The 18,973-nt window shown below is 44.1% G+C and overlaps 1 protein-coding gene across 2 annotated transcripts in view; it reads left to right on the top strand.

Moving 5' to 3' along the window:
- The window catches only part of LOC116617362, a 15,310-nt gene extending 8,290 nt beyond the window's left edge, over nucleotides 1-7,020 (top strand). For both annotated transcript variants that reach the window (XM_048722737.1, XM_048722736.1), the window contains 7 exons: nucleotides 68-121; nucleotides 1,511-1,704; nucleotides 2,267-2,305; nucleotides 3,653-4,066; nucleotides 4,574-4,666; nucleotides 5,289-5,449; nucleotides 6,782-7,020. In XM_048722737.1, the coding sequence (XP_048578694.1) occupies nucleotides 68-121; nucleotides 1,511-1,704; nucleotides 2,267-2,305; nucleotides 3,653-4,066; nucleotides 4,574-4,666; nucleotides 5,289-5,449; nucleotides 6,782-6,859 (1,033 nt within the window). In that variant the 3' untranslated portion in view covers nucleotides 6,860-7,020. The remainder of the gene's footprint in view (nucleotides 1-67; nucleotides 122-1,510; nucleotides 1,705-2,266; nucleotides 2,306-3,652; nucleotides 4,067-4,573; nucleotides 4,667-5,288; nucleotides 5,450-6,781) is intronic.
- Nucleotides 7,021-18,973: the final 11,953 nt, after the last annotated feature.

Raw genomic sequence — 18,973 nt, 5'->3', positions numbered from 1 at the left:
TATACTAAATCAACATGTTCATAAATAATACCTTGATAATCCTAAAAAAAAACACACTTCCTTATAGCTATCCACCAAGTCAACCTCAGCAAAACTTTATGATGGGACAGCTTCGTGGCAGGTACGTAACTTTCCAGTTATGCCAGTTATTTAAGCAGAAGTTCAGGTTCATAGAAAATGCAAACAGCTAGTCGTCATTTTAAAAATTATCGCAAAAGACCCTGCGAACGAGTGTGCTAATAACACTCGTACTGTAAAATGCAAGACGAAATTCTTGTGGAAAGAAATGCATTTTTTATGTTACACCTTTTCAAGGAATTTCCTTCTTAAGCTCTTAAAACTTTAGAATAAAGAGATGAATAGGGCTCAACACAATCAGTGTATTGTAGAGTTATTAATAAAAAAATTTCGTGCGCAGCGTTTCAAAAACCTAGGTTCTTTTGTTTGGGAGAATTCACGAGAAGATCAGGGAAACAGTAGACAGCAGTTGTCAAGTGCTCCATGTCTGCTCGAGAATTTCCAAAACAAACACCGAGGTTTTTAAAACACTATGAAGGAAAACAAAAGATTGTTTTATTTATTTTACAAAAACATTTTTACATTATAATACGTTATAGCATGGCACGAGGAGAATCTAGTGATTAAATGTCCCCGCAACCAAGAGATGATTTATTCAAGTCCCGACGCCGCAGGCGTCAACTTGATAACTGACTTTATAACTGCTGTCTACTGTTTTACTGATCTTCTCGTGAACTTTTTGATACCATGATCACCAAGGAAATAAACTCGCAACTACGAGTAATTTTAGGTTGATGAGCGAAGACGGTTCAATGGATCAGGGCATTGCATACGCATTGTTCTTTTTATCCCTCTATAGACCACCACATTTTCACAACGACTTCTCAAATCAAACATAGTTGACTTACATAGCTGCTCTACGTATCGACAGTTCTTTGACGTCATTAGCACGCTTGTGTACAGCAATCAAAATCATCCCAAATGGATCTAGTCTAACGTTGTTTAGGTATCACTAAAGCAAATAATCTGGTCTTTTAGCGCAGGGTCTATTACTGGGCTAATCAAGAAGCTGCCTTATATTTATTTCCCTGGTGGAAACTAGAAGAGAAACATCTTGGTTCTAAATTTCTCTCATGCACTGATGTAGAGGAAAATTTAGAAGACACAAGATTCTTTTGTCTTTTTCTAAATTTCCCTCATCATTAATGCATGAGGGAAATTTAGAACCATTTATTGTTTTCGACGGAAATTTGCTAGTATTCCCTCAGAAAACAAAAGAATCCGAGGTGATCATGGTATTAAAAATAACTATAACGAAAACTTCACAACAGCCCGCTCACGTAGCGTAATTAAAATGCACGTCCACGCAAGGTTGATGATGTACGAGTCATCGCATGTCCTTTATAGCGTTATGATAGTGACAACTAACACCAATCAAAGCGTTTGTACTATTACAATTTTATAATATCTAATATCAAATTTGTCATTTTAGTTTCCCAGGCGAACAAACGAACAATATGCGTCCATTCGCTCAGAATAACATGCGCATGCGCGGTATGGGTCAGATGATGTTCCGTGGTCAGTCTCAGCTTAACCCGATGGCAGATCCAGCGCCGCTTACATACCAACAGATCACGCGCATGGCAGGCATAAGCGTACCGCTGGCCGTAACGTCGCCAGGATATGGTAATGACATGCAGTAAAATATAATTCATCGCTCATCCTATTTCAGTTAAGGTTGCACGCGGGAATCAATGTATCGTAACCCGCAGTGGTTAATGGGTAACGTATAATTGACTGAATCCTGGTCTCTGGCAGTCGTGTAAACAAGATGCATAAATAACAATGTTAAAACTTTCTAATCCTGGTTTTTATTTTAGTTACGATTATTTTCTTATTTATTTGATACCCATGAAGCACCGCGGGTTACGACACATGGATTCTCCGAGTGCAAGCTTATTAAAACTTCCTGAATCCATTATTAAGCAGCGACTTCAATATAAAACTTATTATGCAAGTTTTTTTTCGTTGAAGAAAGTGTCCAATAAAAATAATAAGAGTTGTTAAAATCTATTCAGCTCCTCGTTAAGCGACGCTCTACTTCTTTGCCTGTCTCTTAAGCTGTGGTATCCCTTTCGGCTATTGAAGTCTAATAAAAATACTGCGACATTCGTGTTGAACAAAAGCAACTGAGAGCAATACTATTGACATATACATTATTGAGTTCTGAGTTTTTATATCTTTTTAGGTATGAGGAGGTCAAATGTGCGATATCCTTATAAGCCAGGTAAAGCAATACTTCAGAGTACTATTTTTGCTAAAAAAATAAGTCATAGTTATGTTCCTCATAAAATTTTAGACAAAGTTATATTTTGCAGAGTTTGCCAAGTTATGCCTTGAGATAGGGAAAGGTCATTATTTATCGGGGGGAGGGGGGGGGCTGCTAAGTTGATTTTTTTCCGGTTCAAAAACTTCGACTCTCATTTAATGTCCAAATATTTTGACCCTCACCCACAAAGGTGACCAAAAATAAGGCCCTCCCCCAGAACAAAAAGAAGCTGATGACCTGAATCAGTCGCTGTTTTCAGAATTTCAAATTGAAAGGAATCAGCATTTTTCACCATGTTTTCTGGAGATCAGGGAGCGGGAAAACTTTAGATCTTCTAAATATGGGCATCAATGCCCATATAAGGCAATGCATACGAAGGACACTATCCGTGGGGAATATGTTTGATATGGACCCCTAAGGGGGACTAAGCAGACGGCCCATGCAAGTGGCGAATCATGCCCGTAGCCAGGGGGGTTGGGACGAACCCCCCACCCGACTTGAAGGTCCCCTCAGAACAAACAAAAATATAAAACGTTTGGCTGGAGATATATCGTGCACATCAATATATCTTTAAAATTACTATAAAAATATTTTTTATAATAATGATCTTTATTATTATCGATATATCTTAAAAAGCACCATATTAATAACATTTTAAATACAAGATTGATTACCTAATGTAATAAGGCGAGGAGAGGGGTATACATGAGATTTGGTCCGCTGAAATGAAAAAACGAACCACCCCGCCTAAATCCTGGCTACGGGCCTGGGAATAGTGTTGATTCCAAGCCCATATTCAAGGGGTACACATAGTATTGTACATAAAGGTCCGGGGGCATACTCCCCCGTGAAATGTTTGTCTTTATTGTTAAAACCTGAATAGCATCATCAGAGCTCCTCCCCAAAAGAATCCTTATTTGTATATTTTTTTATACTACCAATCTGAAAAGTTGGTGGGGGAGTGACATGAATGGAAATTCAAAAAACCGAAATTTTAAAAAATAAAACAAATAGAAGCGCCAACCGAACGGTAGTCACGAAAGTGACTACCGTGACGAAAGTCACGTATTTATTTACTTAATTTTTAGGAGGTCTGGGGTTCTCCCCCAAAAAATTTGAAATTCAGACTATTATGAGGTTCGGAAATTGATCAGAGTACTTTACAAAATTTAAGCCCCCTCCCCTAAACCCTATTTAAAAATTGAAGCCCTCCCCCAAATCGGCGCTCAAATAATTGCAACCCTCCCTCAAACATAGCAGCCCTCCCCCCGTTAAATAATGACCCTTCCCTAACCTTCCTTACAGTCCCCGCAAGAGGGAAGCGATCTGCAGAAGCCACTAAGAAATCAAAACCTAACCAAAAAAGGCAGTTCCTCCCGCTACCCTACGCTTCCGCCCAGCCAATAGCTTCCTATGGACCTCACGTGGCCATGCCAGGCTTATTTACCCATGCGCCAGTCGCCCCAGCCCCCTACCAAAATTTTCCAGCCTTCGCAACAGCCTACCCAGCGGTTCCTTCGCCACTCCTCGCTGCTCAACATCCGGGGTTATATCAAGGGATGGGATTTGGTGCGCATGCTCCCATAGCCGCATACCCCGCAGGCGCAGTGCAGGCGCCTGTGGCAATTCCCGGAGGATATCCAGTAACAGGTTTTCCAGGATCTGGGGGGATGGCCCCTAGTGTGTTTGGACACCCGGCAGAGGCTGTAGTACGGCAAGGTGAGTCAAGATGACATTACCAGGAAAACGGTGCTAGACAAGATAAGACTAAATAACATTAACAGGAAAACTGTGCTAGACAAGATAAGACTAAATGACATTACCAGGAAAACGGTGCTAGACAAGATAAGACTAAATGACATTACCAGGAAAACTGTGCTAGACAAGATAAGACTAAATGACATTACCAGGAAAACGGTGCTAGACAAGATAAGACTAAATAACATTAACAGGAAAACGGTGTTAGAGATAAGACTAAATGACATTACCAGGAAAACGGTGCTAGACAAGATAAGACTAAATGACATTACCAGGAAAACTCTGCTAAAATAAACAAGGTGAGACAAGATGTCAAGTTACCAGGAAAACGATGCTAAAAATAGACAAAGACTAGATGACATTACCAGGAAAACGATGCTAAAATAGACAAGGTGAGACAAGTTGTCAAATTACCAGGAAAACGATTCGCTGATCAATTAAAAATTGCGTTGTTTCTTTAATTAAAAGGTGTGCCATCGTTTCAAGGAGGCCAGACGCAGCAGCCAATGGGAAATAACTTTTTTGCGGGACCACAAGCCCCACAGCCCATGTTTGGACAAAGTAAGATTAATAAGTCGGTCCCTCAAATAGGTCCCTCAAAAAGGTCCCTCAAAAAGGCTTTAATAGCCGCCGTATATGGGACTCAGACTAATGAAAGAAATATAAAACTAGATGCTCCTTCGCAGCATATCAAGGTTTTGTGGCCATGTCGATCAGGGGCGGCGGAGTGGTCCCATAGGTGGGAGCGGGAGGAATGTTGGGGGAGGGGTGGTAAGTGGTTTCAGAAGGAGGAATGGTTGGTGGTTTCAATGGAGGGGGGTGGGTTGTGGTTTCAAATTCTTAAGCGCTATTTATAAGAACCCTGGGGATAACTTAAATTGCTATATATGGTATTTTAAATTGTTCAACAAATTTTTTGTCGGTTGAATATGCACCACTTGAAACCCGTTGGTAAAAAAACGTTCATAAAAAAGAAACAACCGCTTAGAAAAGTGGGGGACGCTTTTGAAAGTGGGGGGGGTGGCGACCCCCTGCCCCTCCCGTTCCGCCGCCCCTGTCGATGTGTGGCTTAAGCGAGCAGTGAATAATACTTTGATGATTTAAGTAAACACTAAAGTCGTCTTAACGATTAAATACATTTTTTGACATTGAATGATTGATAGGACGACTTTAATATTTCCAGGCCCCTTTCCGTCCGGCTTTGAGCCCCAGAGCCTCATGGGACAAGGATTTGGTAACGCCCCGGGCGCCACTGAGCTACCGTTCCGACGCACTCCCATGCAGATGGTGAATCCAAACATTGTCCAGCAAGCGTATCAACAGCAGATGCAGCGCGGCAACCTGGTTAGTCTTATCCCTCTAACCCCGGGGGAACAAATTATATAAGGCTCCCCCTCCTTTCCCTTCTCGGGGGAGACCCTATCAGGTTAGCCCCAAACTCCTTTCCCAGGGGGGGGGGAATTTACCATTAGATCTTGAGGCCGATTGGACTATGATGTAACAGATCACTAAACCGACGGCCGAGGCGGTGTGTTTAATTGTTTTAGAATTTACCAACTAGATGGTCAAACTACGACAAAAACTAGCGACGATTGAGAATGGTTTGTATATCGGCGGGTTTTTTCTGTGGCGGTCAATGTCAGTGCCCTATTAATCGCATTGAGGTGACTTTGAATCCAGTGCCATCATTTTGTCGAACCGAAGTATAAAATACTTGAAGACGGGGATTCAGCTCTCTTTTTTTTAGTCATTTCTTTTATTGGATAACTGAACTCTGTTTGATTTTTGTTCTGCAAAATGTAAACTGATTATAAACAAACACGATAAAAATGTTACATTTTTCGGGGAATTATATTACATGAAGTTTATTGTTTTCAGTTATTTTCTTACCGTCGAAAATTCTCATTCTATATCATCGGTGCCTTTTTTCTGTGATAGCATTATTTAAGTCCGTTAAAAAGTCGTCGCTTACTTACAAATCGCGATTCAACCGCCATTTTCCCAAGCATTTCGCTTCCCACCGTATATCACTAATAGACCATTAGTAGCTCAGCCAATCAGAATACAGGATTTGTGATAGCGCTCTAGTTTATGAATTCTACATCAGGTTAGCCTTATCCCTCCCCTCCCGCAGGGGGACAATATCAAGCTTGCCTCAAACCTCTCCCCCTAGGGGGAACATATCAAGTTAGCCTCACTCGCCTCCCCCAAGTGGGACTATACCAGGTTAGCGTCATCCCCCTCCCCCTAGGGGGAACATATCACGTTAGCCTCACTCGCCTCACCCAAGGTTAGCGTCATCCCCCTCCCCCTAGGGGGAACATATCACGTTAGCCTCACCCGCCTCCCCCAAGGTTAGCGTCATCCCTCTCCCTCTAGAAGAAACATATAAAGTCAGCCTCAATATATTAGTAAAACGTTGTCGGATCAATATTTGGCTGACATTTATCTTCGCTCGACTAGTTTAAGGTTTTAGGGGGCCCGCGACAAAGGGGATTTTATTTATTTTATTTTTATTCTTGAGATGAATATGTGACCATATTGATGGGAGTCGAATGCTTTTTGTTATGGGTGAACGGGAAAACTCCAGTACTTATGAATGGTGCCCATAAAGACAATACAAAAGGAAGAAATTACCAATGGGGACATCTCTTGGATATGTTTGTTTGTTTTCAGTTCCAAGGTTTTCCTCAAATGGGCATTGCCCGTAAGTCAGCGGTCCCAGGAAAGAAGTCCACCAAGACAAGTAAATAGGGAGATCAGAGATATATAATTATATCTAGTCTTAGTGAACGCTAGTACACTGACTGATGCAATTGGTAAAATTGTATAAAATGGATTGTTCGATTACAATGACATAAAACCTTGTGATATATACACAATGTACCGAAAATTAAAGAATGTTTTTATATATATATAAAGAAGTGACTCCAATTAACAGTTTGCCTGGCTAAGCGACTGAGAAAGTGACCATTAGATAGTTTGGCCTTTTTGTTTCTGCAAAAATATACCCTAGAAGGAGGTTTTGATGTTGTGATTTTCCCCAACCCGTGTGGTGCTGTGCTTTTAAATCCGAAGAATTTATTTAATCATTTGGCTAGCAAGATGATTACCATGAATAGTGGCAGTTATGCGTATCACTAAACGGCTAAATGGTTGTCATGTGCTGTTGCTAGTGCAAAGAGCTATCCAGTCTTACATCCAGATGTCGAAACATCGAATATTTCTTTAAAGTTTTTACTTCCCCCTGTCTTTTCCTTTCTCCAGAAGAAAAACATTACCCTAGACTTTTGCCTCTAGAAAGGGAGCAATTTCGTATTGAAGGTTACTCAAATTTCTTCCTTCTCCCCATATGATACCCATGACTGTCTAACTCCCCTTCCTTCCTGATATAAATGCCGAGAAGCTTTCTAAAATTGTCAATCATTTGGTGTCACGCAGGAATAAGTCACACATGTAGTGAAGACATATTTAGCATCTAGAAATTATATACTTATTGGCTGCCAACTTGTCGTAAGCTAACGGGACAACGAAAAGCATTTTGTTAAGTTAACCTATCGCGTTTGACAGGGAAATCTAAAACTCTCGCATGGAAATTGCTTAGCCAAGAAGTTCCTATTTTTAGCAGATTGACCTTTTGCTCGGGAAACTTATAGGCGTCCCGCGTCCCTTTTCAAGTGGTATTTGACAATCGGGATTTGGCCACCAATTCTCGTTTTGTACCTAAATCCTGAAGGACATGCTTTCTTAGGAGCATATAAATATGGGTTGCGTGCCGAAGCTCCAACTCACTTAAGACGACACACACAAAAAACACTTGAAGAGATACAAGAGACTCACACAAACACATATTCTTGTAGAACACATTTGTAGAATGAAGAACATATGAGAAACAGACAGAGAAACACACCTTATACACATCTTGTAAAGATCTTGTAAAGTCTTGTAAAGCCCTCGGCTAATCAATAAAATCCTTGTCTAGTTTGGACCGTCCAAACCATGTCATGTTGTGGTCTTAACTTTGTTGAATGTTTTTACTCTTTTACATTAGTTGACCGTGCGCGAATATTTCTTTTTTTCCCCGCCTTTTGGAAATTGATCGATAAAACTTTTATTTACCTCGCTTGCTCGGGCTGTACGAAAAAATATCAGACCTTGGTCTTGCACGTACATTTAAGACCTCGGTCTGACATTTCTCCGTACAGCCCTCGCGCTCGGTTAAGTTATTATTCTTATATAAAAATATAATAAGCCTGCCAGCAGCCAGCAATATACACGAAAATTCCAATGAGGCTGGAATCATAAACAGGAAAACAAAGTAAACATTTATTTCAGATCTCTAAAGAAGAGAAATTAAAAAGGCTTGTGCAATATAATCACCAAAAATACTAATGTCGTCGAAATGACTTTTTTTTATTAAATGTTCTGAGGCTAGGTGTTAAAAAGCCATTAGCCATAGCAGCGCTAAAAACCACATACCGCCGACATCTGTGTTCTTCCCCTTTTTCGGCCAGTTTGATATTCGTGAACTTTTTATACCGATGCTGTGGTTTTTAATCAAGGGGGGAGGGGGAATTAACAAACATTTAGCTATACATTCAAAAGATTTGGACCGTCCAAAAAGTCAATTGATAAACAACTAAAAACTAGTTATTATTCTTCTGTCTTAGCTTATCAGAAAACACAACTGCCATTAATAGAATTATCATGAAAACAGTGATAACAACTAATGAAATATAAAAACGCAATGTTTTACATGAGAAAAGATACAAGTTTATTAAAAGTGGTCTTTTTTTATTAAATGTCACTTTTTATCTAATTAAAGTTAACCAGTTAGCAAATATGAAAAATTGTGTTTTGCAGAAGGAAACGTGAAAATTTTCAAAATGAAATGACAGGGTTTAGGGTTTTGCTCAACGGAACAACGATCGACATTGGGAAAGTTTGAGTTTGTCTCCTTCTATGCCTTTTAACTTGCGTGTAAAGAATCCGAGATCGTAACTGAAGGTTACAAATAACGAATATACGAAGATTTCTTTTCCTAAAAAATAAATATCTATTATTAAAGTTTTTTAAGCATTCTCTATCTTTCTATCGTATCTTGATACTTATTTTTAATCTCCTTCATGGAAAGATTAAAAGGAAACAGTTACGAAAAGCAATGTGCAAAACAAACAGAAATCCGGGTGAGGTAAAACAAATAATAATGATAAATCTAAAGAAGGGATTTTGCGTTGACCTGTGGGCCAATGGCTATAAAATGATTGAGATAGTTATTAGCACGCTTGAATTGGTAGATAGAGGAGTGCTACGGAGGGCATGCGACATTACGAAAGATCCTAATGAATCATATCAATTCAACATTAAGGGAAATTTTTATTTTTAGACTCAAAAATATAATTCTTCTGGGGAGAATCTGCTCCATGAAGATAATTTATAAGAATAATTCTTTGTTAGCCTTCATCGCATTGATCCACTCTCGAATTCCCTAAATTTAGCACCTCGTTTTTTCTAATAAAAGGCGTCATTTGTATCCAAGCACTGAACATAACAGCAACTATTCCTGAGTTCTATAACATGGCCGGCAGCCGACCTTGACTCACAAATTAAAGCTTTGCTAACCTTAGTTAGTCTTATTAGTCAGGTAGGTATATAAGGCGGGCAAGTAAGTCCAGTTCCATCATCAGCCGCAGTGGTACTGAATCAAGATGAGGTCTGTGCTTGTCTGCTTGCTGTTGACTTCTTGTGTCGCTCTTCTCAGAGCTGAAGATGAGATGGACGAGATGAATGACGAGATGTTGAATGATAACATGGAGGATGCTGTAAGCCTTAAGATATTTTGACTACAGTTTTATTTTTTTTCTAAATCAGTTTTTATTTTTTTATCCACTTCTTTCTCCTTTATCCCTTCCCTCCTCCCTTATCCGAACTATTTTCTTTCATTGACACAAACTTTTGGAACTTCATAAGTATAAAGCTTCAATCATGCTCCGATGGGCACTGAAGCATTCCGTTATCGCCACTATTGGAGTTAATGTCAATCAAATACACTAGCACCATATTCACTTCCCTCACAAACTTTTGAGGTGAGCAAGGCTTAAGTAGCCTAGTGTTATCATGTCGTTATGTTGGGCTTATGTCAAAATGTCGAAACATTTACACTTAAACATATGAATATAAGGGTGCACACGCCTATTTCATTATATCGTTATGTAACCAGTGTGCACCAAGCATAAATTATAAGAAACACCACCTACATAACAAATCATTAAGTAATGGTCCGTTTAAGAACTAGGCAACCTAACGGCAAATGCCTTTGTTAATATTTGAAATTTGATTGGTCAAGATAAGAAATTACATTATAAGTTAAACTTAAAACTAAATGTTGCCTAATGTTTTTGAATATTTGAGTTTTAGGATTTATTAGTATGTGTAATATGGCTTATTGGACAAATCTAACGTGGGGAACCTTGTGAAAATTATGCATAAGCAAAAACTGCTGTTCTTTCTTCGTTTGATTGGTTCAAAACAGAAAATCTCGGATAAGACATATTACGGAGCACATGTTTCTTGTGATTTATTTAAAATCTCACTATATTCTATATCTTGTGTCTGTGTGTTTATTACAAAAAAATATCCTTCGTGGGGAAAGCTTTTTGCCGCAGGACAATGGGGCTTTGCCTAGTTCTTACACGAAGCATTACTTAACCAAAATCGACCGCTGACCTTACTGGTTCCGCTCGCCATATTTGGAGGTAATGCATTTACCAACATTTGAAAAAGGAAGTCAGTAAGCAAGTAGAGTAAGTCTTAAAACAGAACAAGTGTGGCCCAACATACAAAATGTGCATGAAAAATGCAAATAATCATTTTCATCCACAGAGCAAGTGCAGGGCGACTTACCTACTCTGCACAAAAACCGCAAAAGAGTTTGCTGATCGGAAGAAGTGTTACGACGCATATCACAAATGCATCCGTAGCAATCTCCCTACTTGACGTCCTACCTACGGAAGCCCAGCGGGGCCACTGCCCTATTCGGTTTCGTATTTCAATGTTTTGCAATCAACATCACGAGTTTGTATTTTGGTTTTGCGAGTTTGTATTTAGCTTTTGCGAGTTTGTATTTTGCCTTTGCGAGTTTGTATTTTGCTTTTAAGAGTTTGTAGTTTGCTTTTGCGAGTTTGTAGTTTGCTTTTGCGAGTTTGTATTTTGCATTTGCGAGTTTGTATTTTGCTTTTGGTAGTTTGTACTTCGCATTTGCGGGTTTGTATTTTGCTTTTGCGAGTTTGTATTTTGCTTTTGGTAGTTTGTATTTTGCTTTTGCGAGTTTGTATTTTGCTTTTGATAGTTTGTATTTTGCATTTGCGAGTTTGTATATTGCTTTTGCTAGTTTGTATTTTGCTTTTGCGAGTTTGTATTTTGCTTTTGCGAGTTTGTACTTCGCATTTGCGAGTTTGTATTTTGGTTTTGCTTGTTTGTACTTTGAAAAGGCTTGATAATTGTCTGGGGGAGGGGTGGGGTTTATTTATTTCGAGGGGAGGAGTAGGTATACCCTCCACAGCGGGCTCGCAAGCTAAAGTAGCTTGTTTGTACTTTGAAAAGGCTCGATAATTGTCTGGGGGAGGGGTGGGTTTTATTTATTTCGAGGGGAGGGGTGGGAATACCCTCCAGAGCGGGCTCGCAAACTAAAGCAGCTAAATGACCATCCTCGGCGTCTGGCGTTACGCTTGTTTACTCTTAGTACGCCCTGGGTCCCCGAGGATGCTAAATGACTTCCCTGCTATCATTGAGCCAATCAGCAGACGTTTGCTTTTTAGAAAGTTCTTGCGCACCATATAGATCTCGCATGCGTGTTCGATAAATGGCGATTCACACGGGATTATTATTATTTTTATTACTGACAGAAAATATGCAAAATGTCGATTTTCTAGAGAAGGATTTTTCCGGATAAATTTTTCTGGATAAATGCCGCTAAAATACAGGAGATTTGGTGCTCCACGCGGGAGAAGAGGTCAAAATCTTGAGACTCTGCCCTAATGCGGGAGGTAATATGTACTTTGCATTTGCGAGACGAGAGCAGAAGAGAAGGGGCGGCGGTCATTGGTCGGTGCAAGGAATATACGACTGAGCTCGTTTTGGACCTGTCTCATTCCACACCGACGATGGCAAAAAGCCAAGCCAACGAAGAGGTGCCAGCTAAGAAGATCGGAGCGGACTTGAAGAATGCAGGAATAAAAAAGGATTGTGCTAGGTTGAGATTAGCAAGTTGGCAGGGGAAACTTGTAACGCAAACGTGGGATGATGAAGAAGCAGGGTGGAATGCTTCTCATGTATGTCAGTATGGAAGACTGCACCTACCAGCACCATAGCGGGCCTACATGAGCTATATAAACAGATGCAACCAACAAAGGTTTATCATAAGAGCAAGACTGGGCATTACACTGGTGACACTGTATCGAATATACGGCAAGGACGGAAGATAATCAAGCTTATGTTCTTGCTGAATGCAGGTATGGCGTGACACGGAAGCCATTTTGCAGTCGAGACGGTCGTTAGACCGATAACCAATGAGAGAGCGCCAGAAAGCAACGGGCCCCTGAATGGTCTTTTGCGAGCACTTGTGAGCACCCCGTTTTTTATGCAAGACCGAGGATTTTTGGGCGGAAAAATCGCGCGAGCATGCATTAGCCGAGCACATCGAAATTTCGGGGGACCATTCGGGGGCTCTAAAATCTGCTGTTCAAGCATCAAGCTGGTATTAGGGATAACAACAACATACCGTTTTTACAGTAAGCACCCCGACTCTCAGACGGGGTGCTTATTCGGGGAGCGCTTATTCTAGTGAAAACGGTTGCTGAAATTTGCGCTCATTAACTCTCGCAAGGCTTTTGATCTTGTTGACTACCAAGTCCTAATGCAAATAATTGGCAGTCAATCAGCTGTATGAAAAATCACTCGAATCGTTTACGTCATAATTACTAGGCGACCTCTTTTCCCGCGTGGAGCACCAAATCTTTTACCGCTCCAGAAAATCGACATTTTGCATAATTTCTATCAGTAATAAAAAAAATAATAATCCCGTGTGAAGCGCTATTTTTAAACACGCGTGCGAGATCTATATTGTTCGCAACAAGAACTTTCGGAACGGCAAACGTCTGCTGATTGGCTCAATGATAGCAGGGAAGTTATTTAGCTGCTTTAGCTTGCGAGCCCGCTGTTGAGGGTATACCCACCCCTCCCCCCCTAAAAAATATACCCCACCCCTCCCCAAACAATTATCAAGCCATTTCAAAGTACAAACTCACAAAAGCAAAATACAAACTCGCAAATGCGAAGTACAAACTCGCAAAAGCAAAATACAAACTCGCAAATGCGAAGTACAAACTAGCAAAAGCAAAATACAAACTCGCAAATGCAAAGTACAAACTAGCAAAAGCAAAATACAAACTCGCAAATGCAAAGTACTAACTAGCAAATGCAAAGTACAAACTAGCAAAAGCAAAATACAAACTTGCAAAAGCAAAATACGAACTCGCAAAAGCAGAATACAAACTCACAAAAGCAAAATACAAACTCGCAAAGGGGGGGGACTGGGTAGTTTGAGTGAAACCCCCCTGGGGGCCGCGGCGGCCCCCATCGACCCCCCCCCCAACCCCATCTTAGGCTTGGAAGGCGCGGCGCGCCCCTCCGAGCCCCCCAGCCCCTACCCTCCTTCTATATATCAAGCGTATAATGTTTCACGTACATAAATAGTTAGGGCAATTGTTCATGTAGGCCGGGCGCGGTTCGCGTACACGACTCTTTGGGGCAATTGCTCATGTAGGCCGGGCGCGGTTCGCGTACACGACTTTTTGGGGCAATTGCTCATGTAGGCCGGGCGCGGTTCGCGTACACGACTTTTTGGGGTAAAAAGCGATGGTGTCGGAGAGGGCCGCGAAAACGAGGAGGGCCGCCAACCTACGGAGCGCGGAATAACCGTTTTTCGGCCGTAAATTCAAAGCCGCTGGCGTGGCGTTTAAACCTGAGTTTTACTCGAACACCTCGCTCCCGAACTCCTCGCGAATTTCTCGCAGACTCTTTTTCATCTTTTCGCGTGTCTCCAGGGAGGGCCCTTTCCTGCTTTTTTTCTCTCGCGGTGCGAGGCCGTGTCGAGCTCTGATAGCTGCCTTGAGCGCGTAGTATCTCTTTTTTTCCTGAAGTATTAGCCGAAACTTTTCGTCTGAGATATGCCCGTCCTGCAGAGCCTTAGAGACCAGCTCGCTGATCGAGTTTTTCTTACTCTCCGCTAAAACCATCGTGTCTTCGTGTTTAGCCACCTTGCTCGTAAGACCCCTAGAGACTACCCCCGCGCCCGCGCCCACGACACCGACCAGCCCAGCGACCCCTGCCAGCGGACCGCCGATCAGAACCCCTATCCCACTCAGAGAGACCACCACCCCGGCGCTGGAAAGCGCCCCTGCAGCGATGCCGGATGCCACAGACACAGCATGGGTAACGGCAAAGGCGCGCTTATACTTCTTCCGCACCTGTCTATGATGCGTCATCTCGTTGTCTAGGACCGCCTGAGTGTCACATATTTTCTGGAGTCGGAAGCTTTGCACGTCGCCGCCGATGCTTGCCGGAGCGGTGGGCGTCATGTGCGTACCCTTCGGGGGGCAGACGCTGGGAAGCGAGGGGTATATGGCACCGCTGCTAACGTCGCTGTTTGCCATGCTTGTTATGTCGGACCTAGGTTAGCTCTAATACGGGGCGAACAGGCTTGCCCTTAAAGTCCACCCGTCTACCGCGGTCATCCCTGATCCATATTCGGATACTCGAGACAAACTCAGAGGAAGATGCTGCGACACAAACGGGGATGTCGGGCCCATAGACGACTTTCTCGTGCGGCCTCCCGCGGGTTTCTAGGCAAGCGAGAACGTTTGAAGGCTCGTCTAAGGCGAGGCATTGCGAGCGGTCTACGATATCGCAGAAGATGTAGAGGGCCTCTATTTTCGGCAAAGCCACCTTAAGTGGGCCCCCCCACGGGCAGTGCGAGGCCCCGCCCCCCCAACTGATCGTCTTTAGCCTCTAGGCCAAATAGTGCGCAAAGCTCGGCGTTCAGGAACGCAACGCCTTTGGACACGAGCGCGATCTTCCCGGTGAGGGGATCCAGCTTCGCGGTCAGAATCTTGCTTTCAGCGCGGTTGATCGTTTCCACGATGGACTCGGCCATGTGGTGCCCGGCTGGCAGAGTAGCGATGGGCGGGAGGGAGGCTATAGTCGTTATCTGATGCTCCCGCTCGAGATTATACCAGCTGTTAAACAGCGAGCACTGCCGGAGCGCCACGGAGCGTGGGCGCCTTATCGGCTGCTCGAATAAGAGCGTCAGTTCGCCTTCGGTGAACACAGCATGTAGGACCACCATTGTGTTGAACATAGCCCGCCTTCGTGTTTAATAGGGCTGAGCATGGATTGGGAAGGCTGGCGGATGCTGAACGAGGAGGCGATTCCCCGAAGGGAGGAGGAGGAGACGAAGAAGGCGGCAGTTGCGGCGGGAGCCTCTATAGCCGAACATATCAAGCACGCTATAGCCGAACAAGTCAAACGCGCAAAAACCGGTTTCCCTAGGTCTCTGATCCTCGCGCAAAAGCTGCTCTACGCCGTGCCCGCGACCCCCGTGGAGAGCACGGACTCAGACATCACCCCACTACTCACGCAGCTAGAGATACACGTAGCTGAGGACAAATCATTCACGACTAGGGTCCGAGACATATTCAAAGATACAGAAGTCACGCACCAGTCCGCCAAGGAGTCTTGCCGGTGGCTATCGGAGCCTTCCTATGGGTACTGGCCACAGCAACTCAACTTTGCGGTCTGGTGCGCAACCGCCGGATGTGGGGTGTCCCTAGACGACCCCGCTTTCGCCACGCTCCCCTCTGTCATCAGGGGATTTCTAAGGTTTCACGTCTACTTTACCACCCGGAGGATACTCTACGAGCTCTGCGCCCCCCTGCCTGGCGACAGCCCGTTCACGCAAAAAGGTAACCCCTACAAGAAGGCCGCTTTCGAGCGTCTATGTATAGAGTTCGGTTTGCCGCGTAAGCCGGACTTCCGATGGAAAGGCGGGCGGAACCACGGGCTAGGCGATGTGTTTCTGTTCTACCCGGGGGAGGGGTATCGCAACGTGCACGTGATCCGTGGCTACGACACGGCGGCGGACGAGTACCCGAGCCACCTCAATCTGTTTAGCGACGAAGGTGGGACGTACAATAGTGGGAAGCAGGTGGGTTACATACGCAACGACGCCCACGGGGGCGTGCAATATAGCTGGTTTGCGCCTCCCAAAGGTGAGGGGCTGACAAAAGCAGGGCTAGGAAGACTCGACCGCTCGGTCGAGGCGTTCGTCTACAGAGTGCTTGGCACGCAGGTAAACGTCCGTTCCTCTATCGCGGGGGCCGGTGGGCAGGCCATGGAGGCGCAGGCGGCGTTCACGAAGCTGCTTGAAGACGCTATCATAGAAAACGACATCGCTCAAAGCGTGCAAAGGTACCAGTTAGCCGTGCAGGAGGCCAAGGTGAGACTGAGTCTTGCGGTCGCACCGGGAGTGTGGCTGATGCCGAGCGATCTGGTGATAAACACGCAAAGCGTCGTGGGCTACAATAATAAGCTGCAGAAAGCCACGGACTCCATGACGCTCGGCGCAAACGCGATCAACACCGAGACAAAGCCAGTCGGTGCTCATAACATGGCCGGTGGGCATCCTAGGGTGCAACACGTGATTGACCCTGGGATCGACCGCGTGCCGTTGTGTAATATTGCCAACAGCCACACCCGCCACAATTGTAAATAAATCTGCTTTGATACCTAGTCCTTTATGGGAGATTGTGGCTCTGACTTAAAAGTCTATAAGCGGTTTCTCCTTTCTATAAGAGACTATAGGTTCATAAAGATTCTAGCCGTATGAGGCTGAGATCCGTGATAAGTTGCCAGTTTGTTATAAGAATCTTTAGAAGATTCTGTTTAGCCGGGTGGAACCTCATTACAAAATGTTTAGATTCGTTTATTAGATGCCATGTTTGCCTCAAAACGCATTTTGCCTGTCCGTGAATTCAACACTCGCCGTTATGTATGTTGTGAAATCGCGTAACCGTATCTAGAATAAGTTGCGGATTTCGGCTTAGAAGGTGGCAAGTGAGGAATTTGTTCTCAACGGACGTAGGCAATCTCCCTAGACACAAACCCTTCTTATAGCTAAGAGGGTGGCAAGAGGAGAGAATGCGTGTACTGAAAAGTTTCAGTAAGCTATGGACATCAAAGATATTTAAATCAATGAATCTTTCTCCCTTTTATAGACTTCTGATGAAGTAAATAAAGTGCGTAGTGTCTTTGAGATTACACTTTTGCTCGAGTGTTATATGCCGCAGAAATGGATCTACGGAGGACGATATACGCTAGACGTGGTTTATGAGGTGACAAAAACCTTAGGTGACATATTATATGTCTTTGTGGTGGAATTTGTCGTTCTTTAATGTTTCACGTCTATAGGAGCGTTGCTCGACCTGATATAAGCGCTTTCTTTGTGCATGTAAAGTTTCTTAGAGTTATTTAGGACATATCTGCAGTACAGCTCACTCCTGTTTTAATAGATTTCTTAAAATCAAACAGGAAGATTTGAGGCTGCCGAGAATCGCCACTGTAACTCGTAGAATTCAAAGTGCACTTTGGCTAAATCTGGCTTTTTCTGAGAGAGGGCTCGCTCATCTCGTCTAAGGTGCCTTCCGATGTCATCGTTTGATGAAAAATCGGCGGGCGTTTATAGCGTTTACAAGACCGGTTTCGGACTCTTAATGAAGAGACCTTCGTCAGTTGTTTTTCGCTAGGTTGCTAATGAGGACTTCGTAAAGTATGCTCGATTAGCGGAGGGCGCGGCCCCTGCCCCCTCTCCACGTACGCACGCTGCGCATAGCATGACTGCCGTCGGAACGGGCGAAAAAAGTGACCACATCGCCCTCAAGGCGGGGTTGTCGGCACTCGCGGTGGCCGCGGCGTATTACTTGTTCCGATGACTGCTTTGCATTCGACAAACCAAGAACGCGGCTACGGCTAGAATGAGCAGCCACACATTTTCGCCAAGGAATTTCACCGCTTCTCCTGCAGCCTTAAACACGAAGTTCGCGATGCTGCCTACCAGCCCGGGCTCGCCTAGCTTTTTCCCGATGGCCTTAAGCCCGTTACCGACCCCTCTGGCCACGGAGGAGAGCGACTTGCCGAGCGACGTCACAATGGCCACGATCGTCGTCGCTACGGCCAACCCGATGGCGGTGACGGTAAAGCCGTACTTTTTGAAGATGGCTTTGATGCGCTCTCTTACCGCCTTTTGGTTCTCGAGCTCTCGGTTTTCGCGTTCTAGTTCGTCAATCTCGGACAGCCTCTCCTCGTTGCGCTCACGGGCCTCTTGGCGGCTACTCTCTGACGTGTTAGGGTCGTCGATGGTCTCCCTGTCTGTGGCTACCACTCCTTGCAGCTCTTGGACCCGTTCTGTGTTCTCCTGGATGACCGCGTCTATCTCTGCCACGGACCCCATCGCCAGCTTGAAGCCTCTCAGCTTTGCAACGTCCTGTCGAACGCCCACGTCCTCGTTGAACAGCTGTCTTGGTTTAGACCAACCTCCTTTGTCGAGGTTGCGAACCTGTATTAGCGTCTTCCCCCTCTGGTCTGACTGGAACCGTATCAGATTCTCGTTAAGGTCTGGGTTTGATGGCTTTAGCCGTCGGGGCGTTACACGTAGCGCGTCATGTGAACACCGCCGGAACGGCAAGCGCTGACGCGCGGTGTCAACGCGAGGTAGCAGCCGCGGACTCACCTGTGGTTTGCCTGCCGGAACGGCAC

This window comes from Nematostella vectensis, chromosome 15 (assembly GCF_932526225.1).
Source record: "Nematostella vectensis chromosome 15, jaNemVect1.1, whole genome shotgun sequence".
Taxonomy (NCBI): Eukaryota; Metazoa; Cnidaria; class Anthozoa; order Actiniaria; family Edwardsiidae; genus Nematostella; species Nematostella vectensis.
This window is presented reverse-complemented; position numbering and strand designations above follow the sequence as displayed.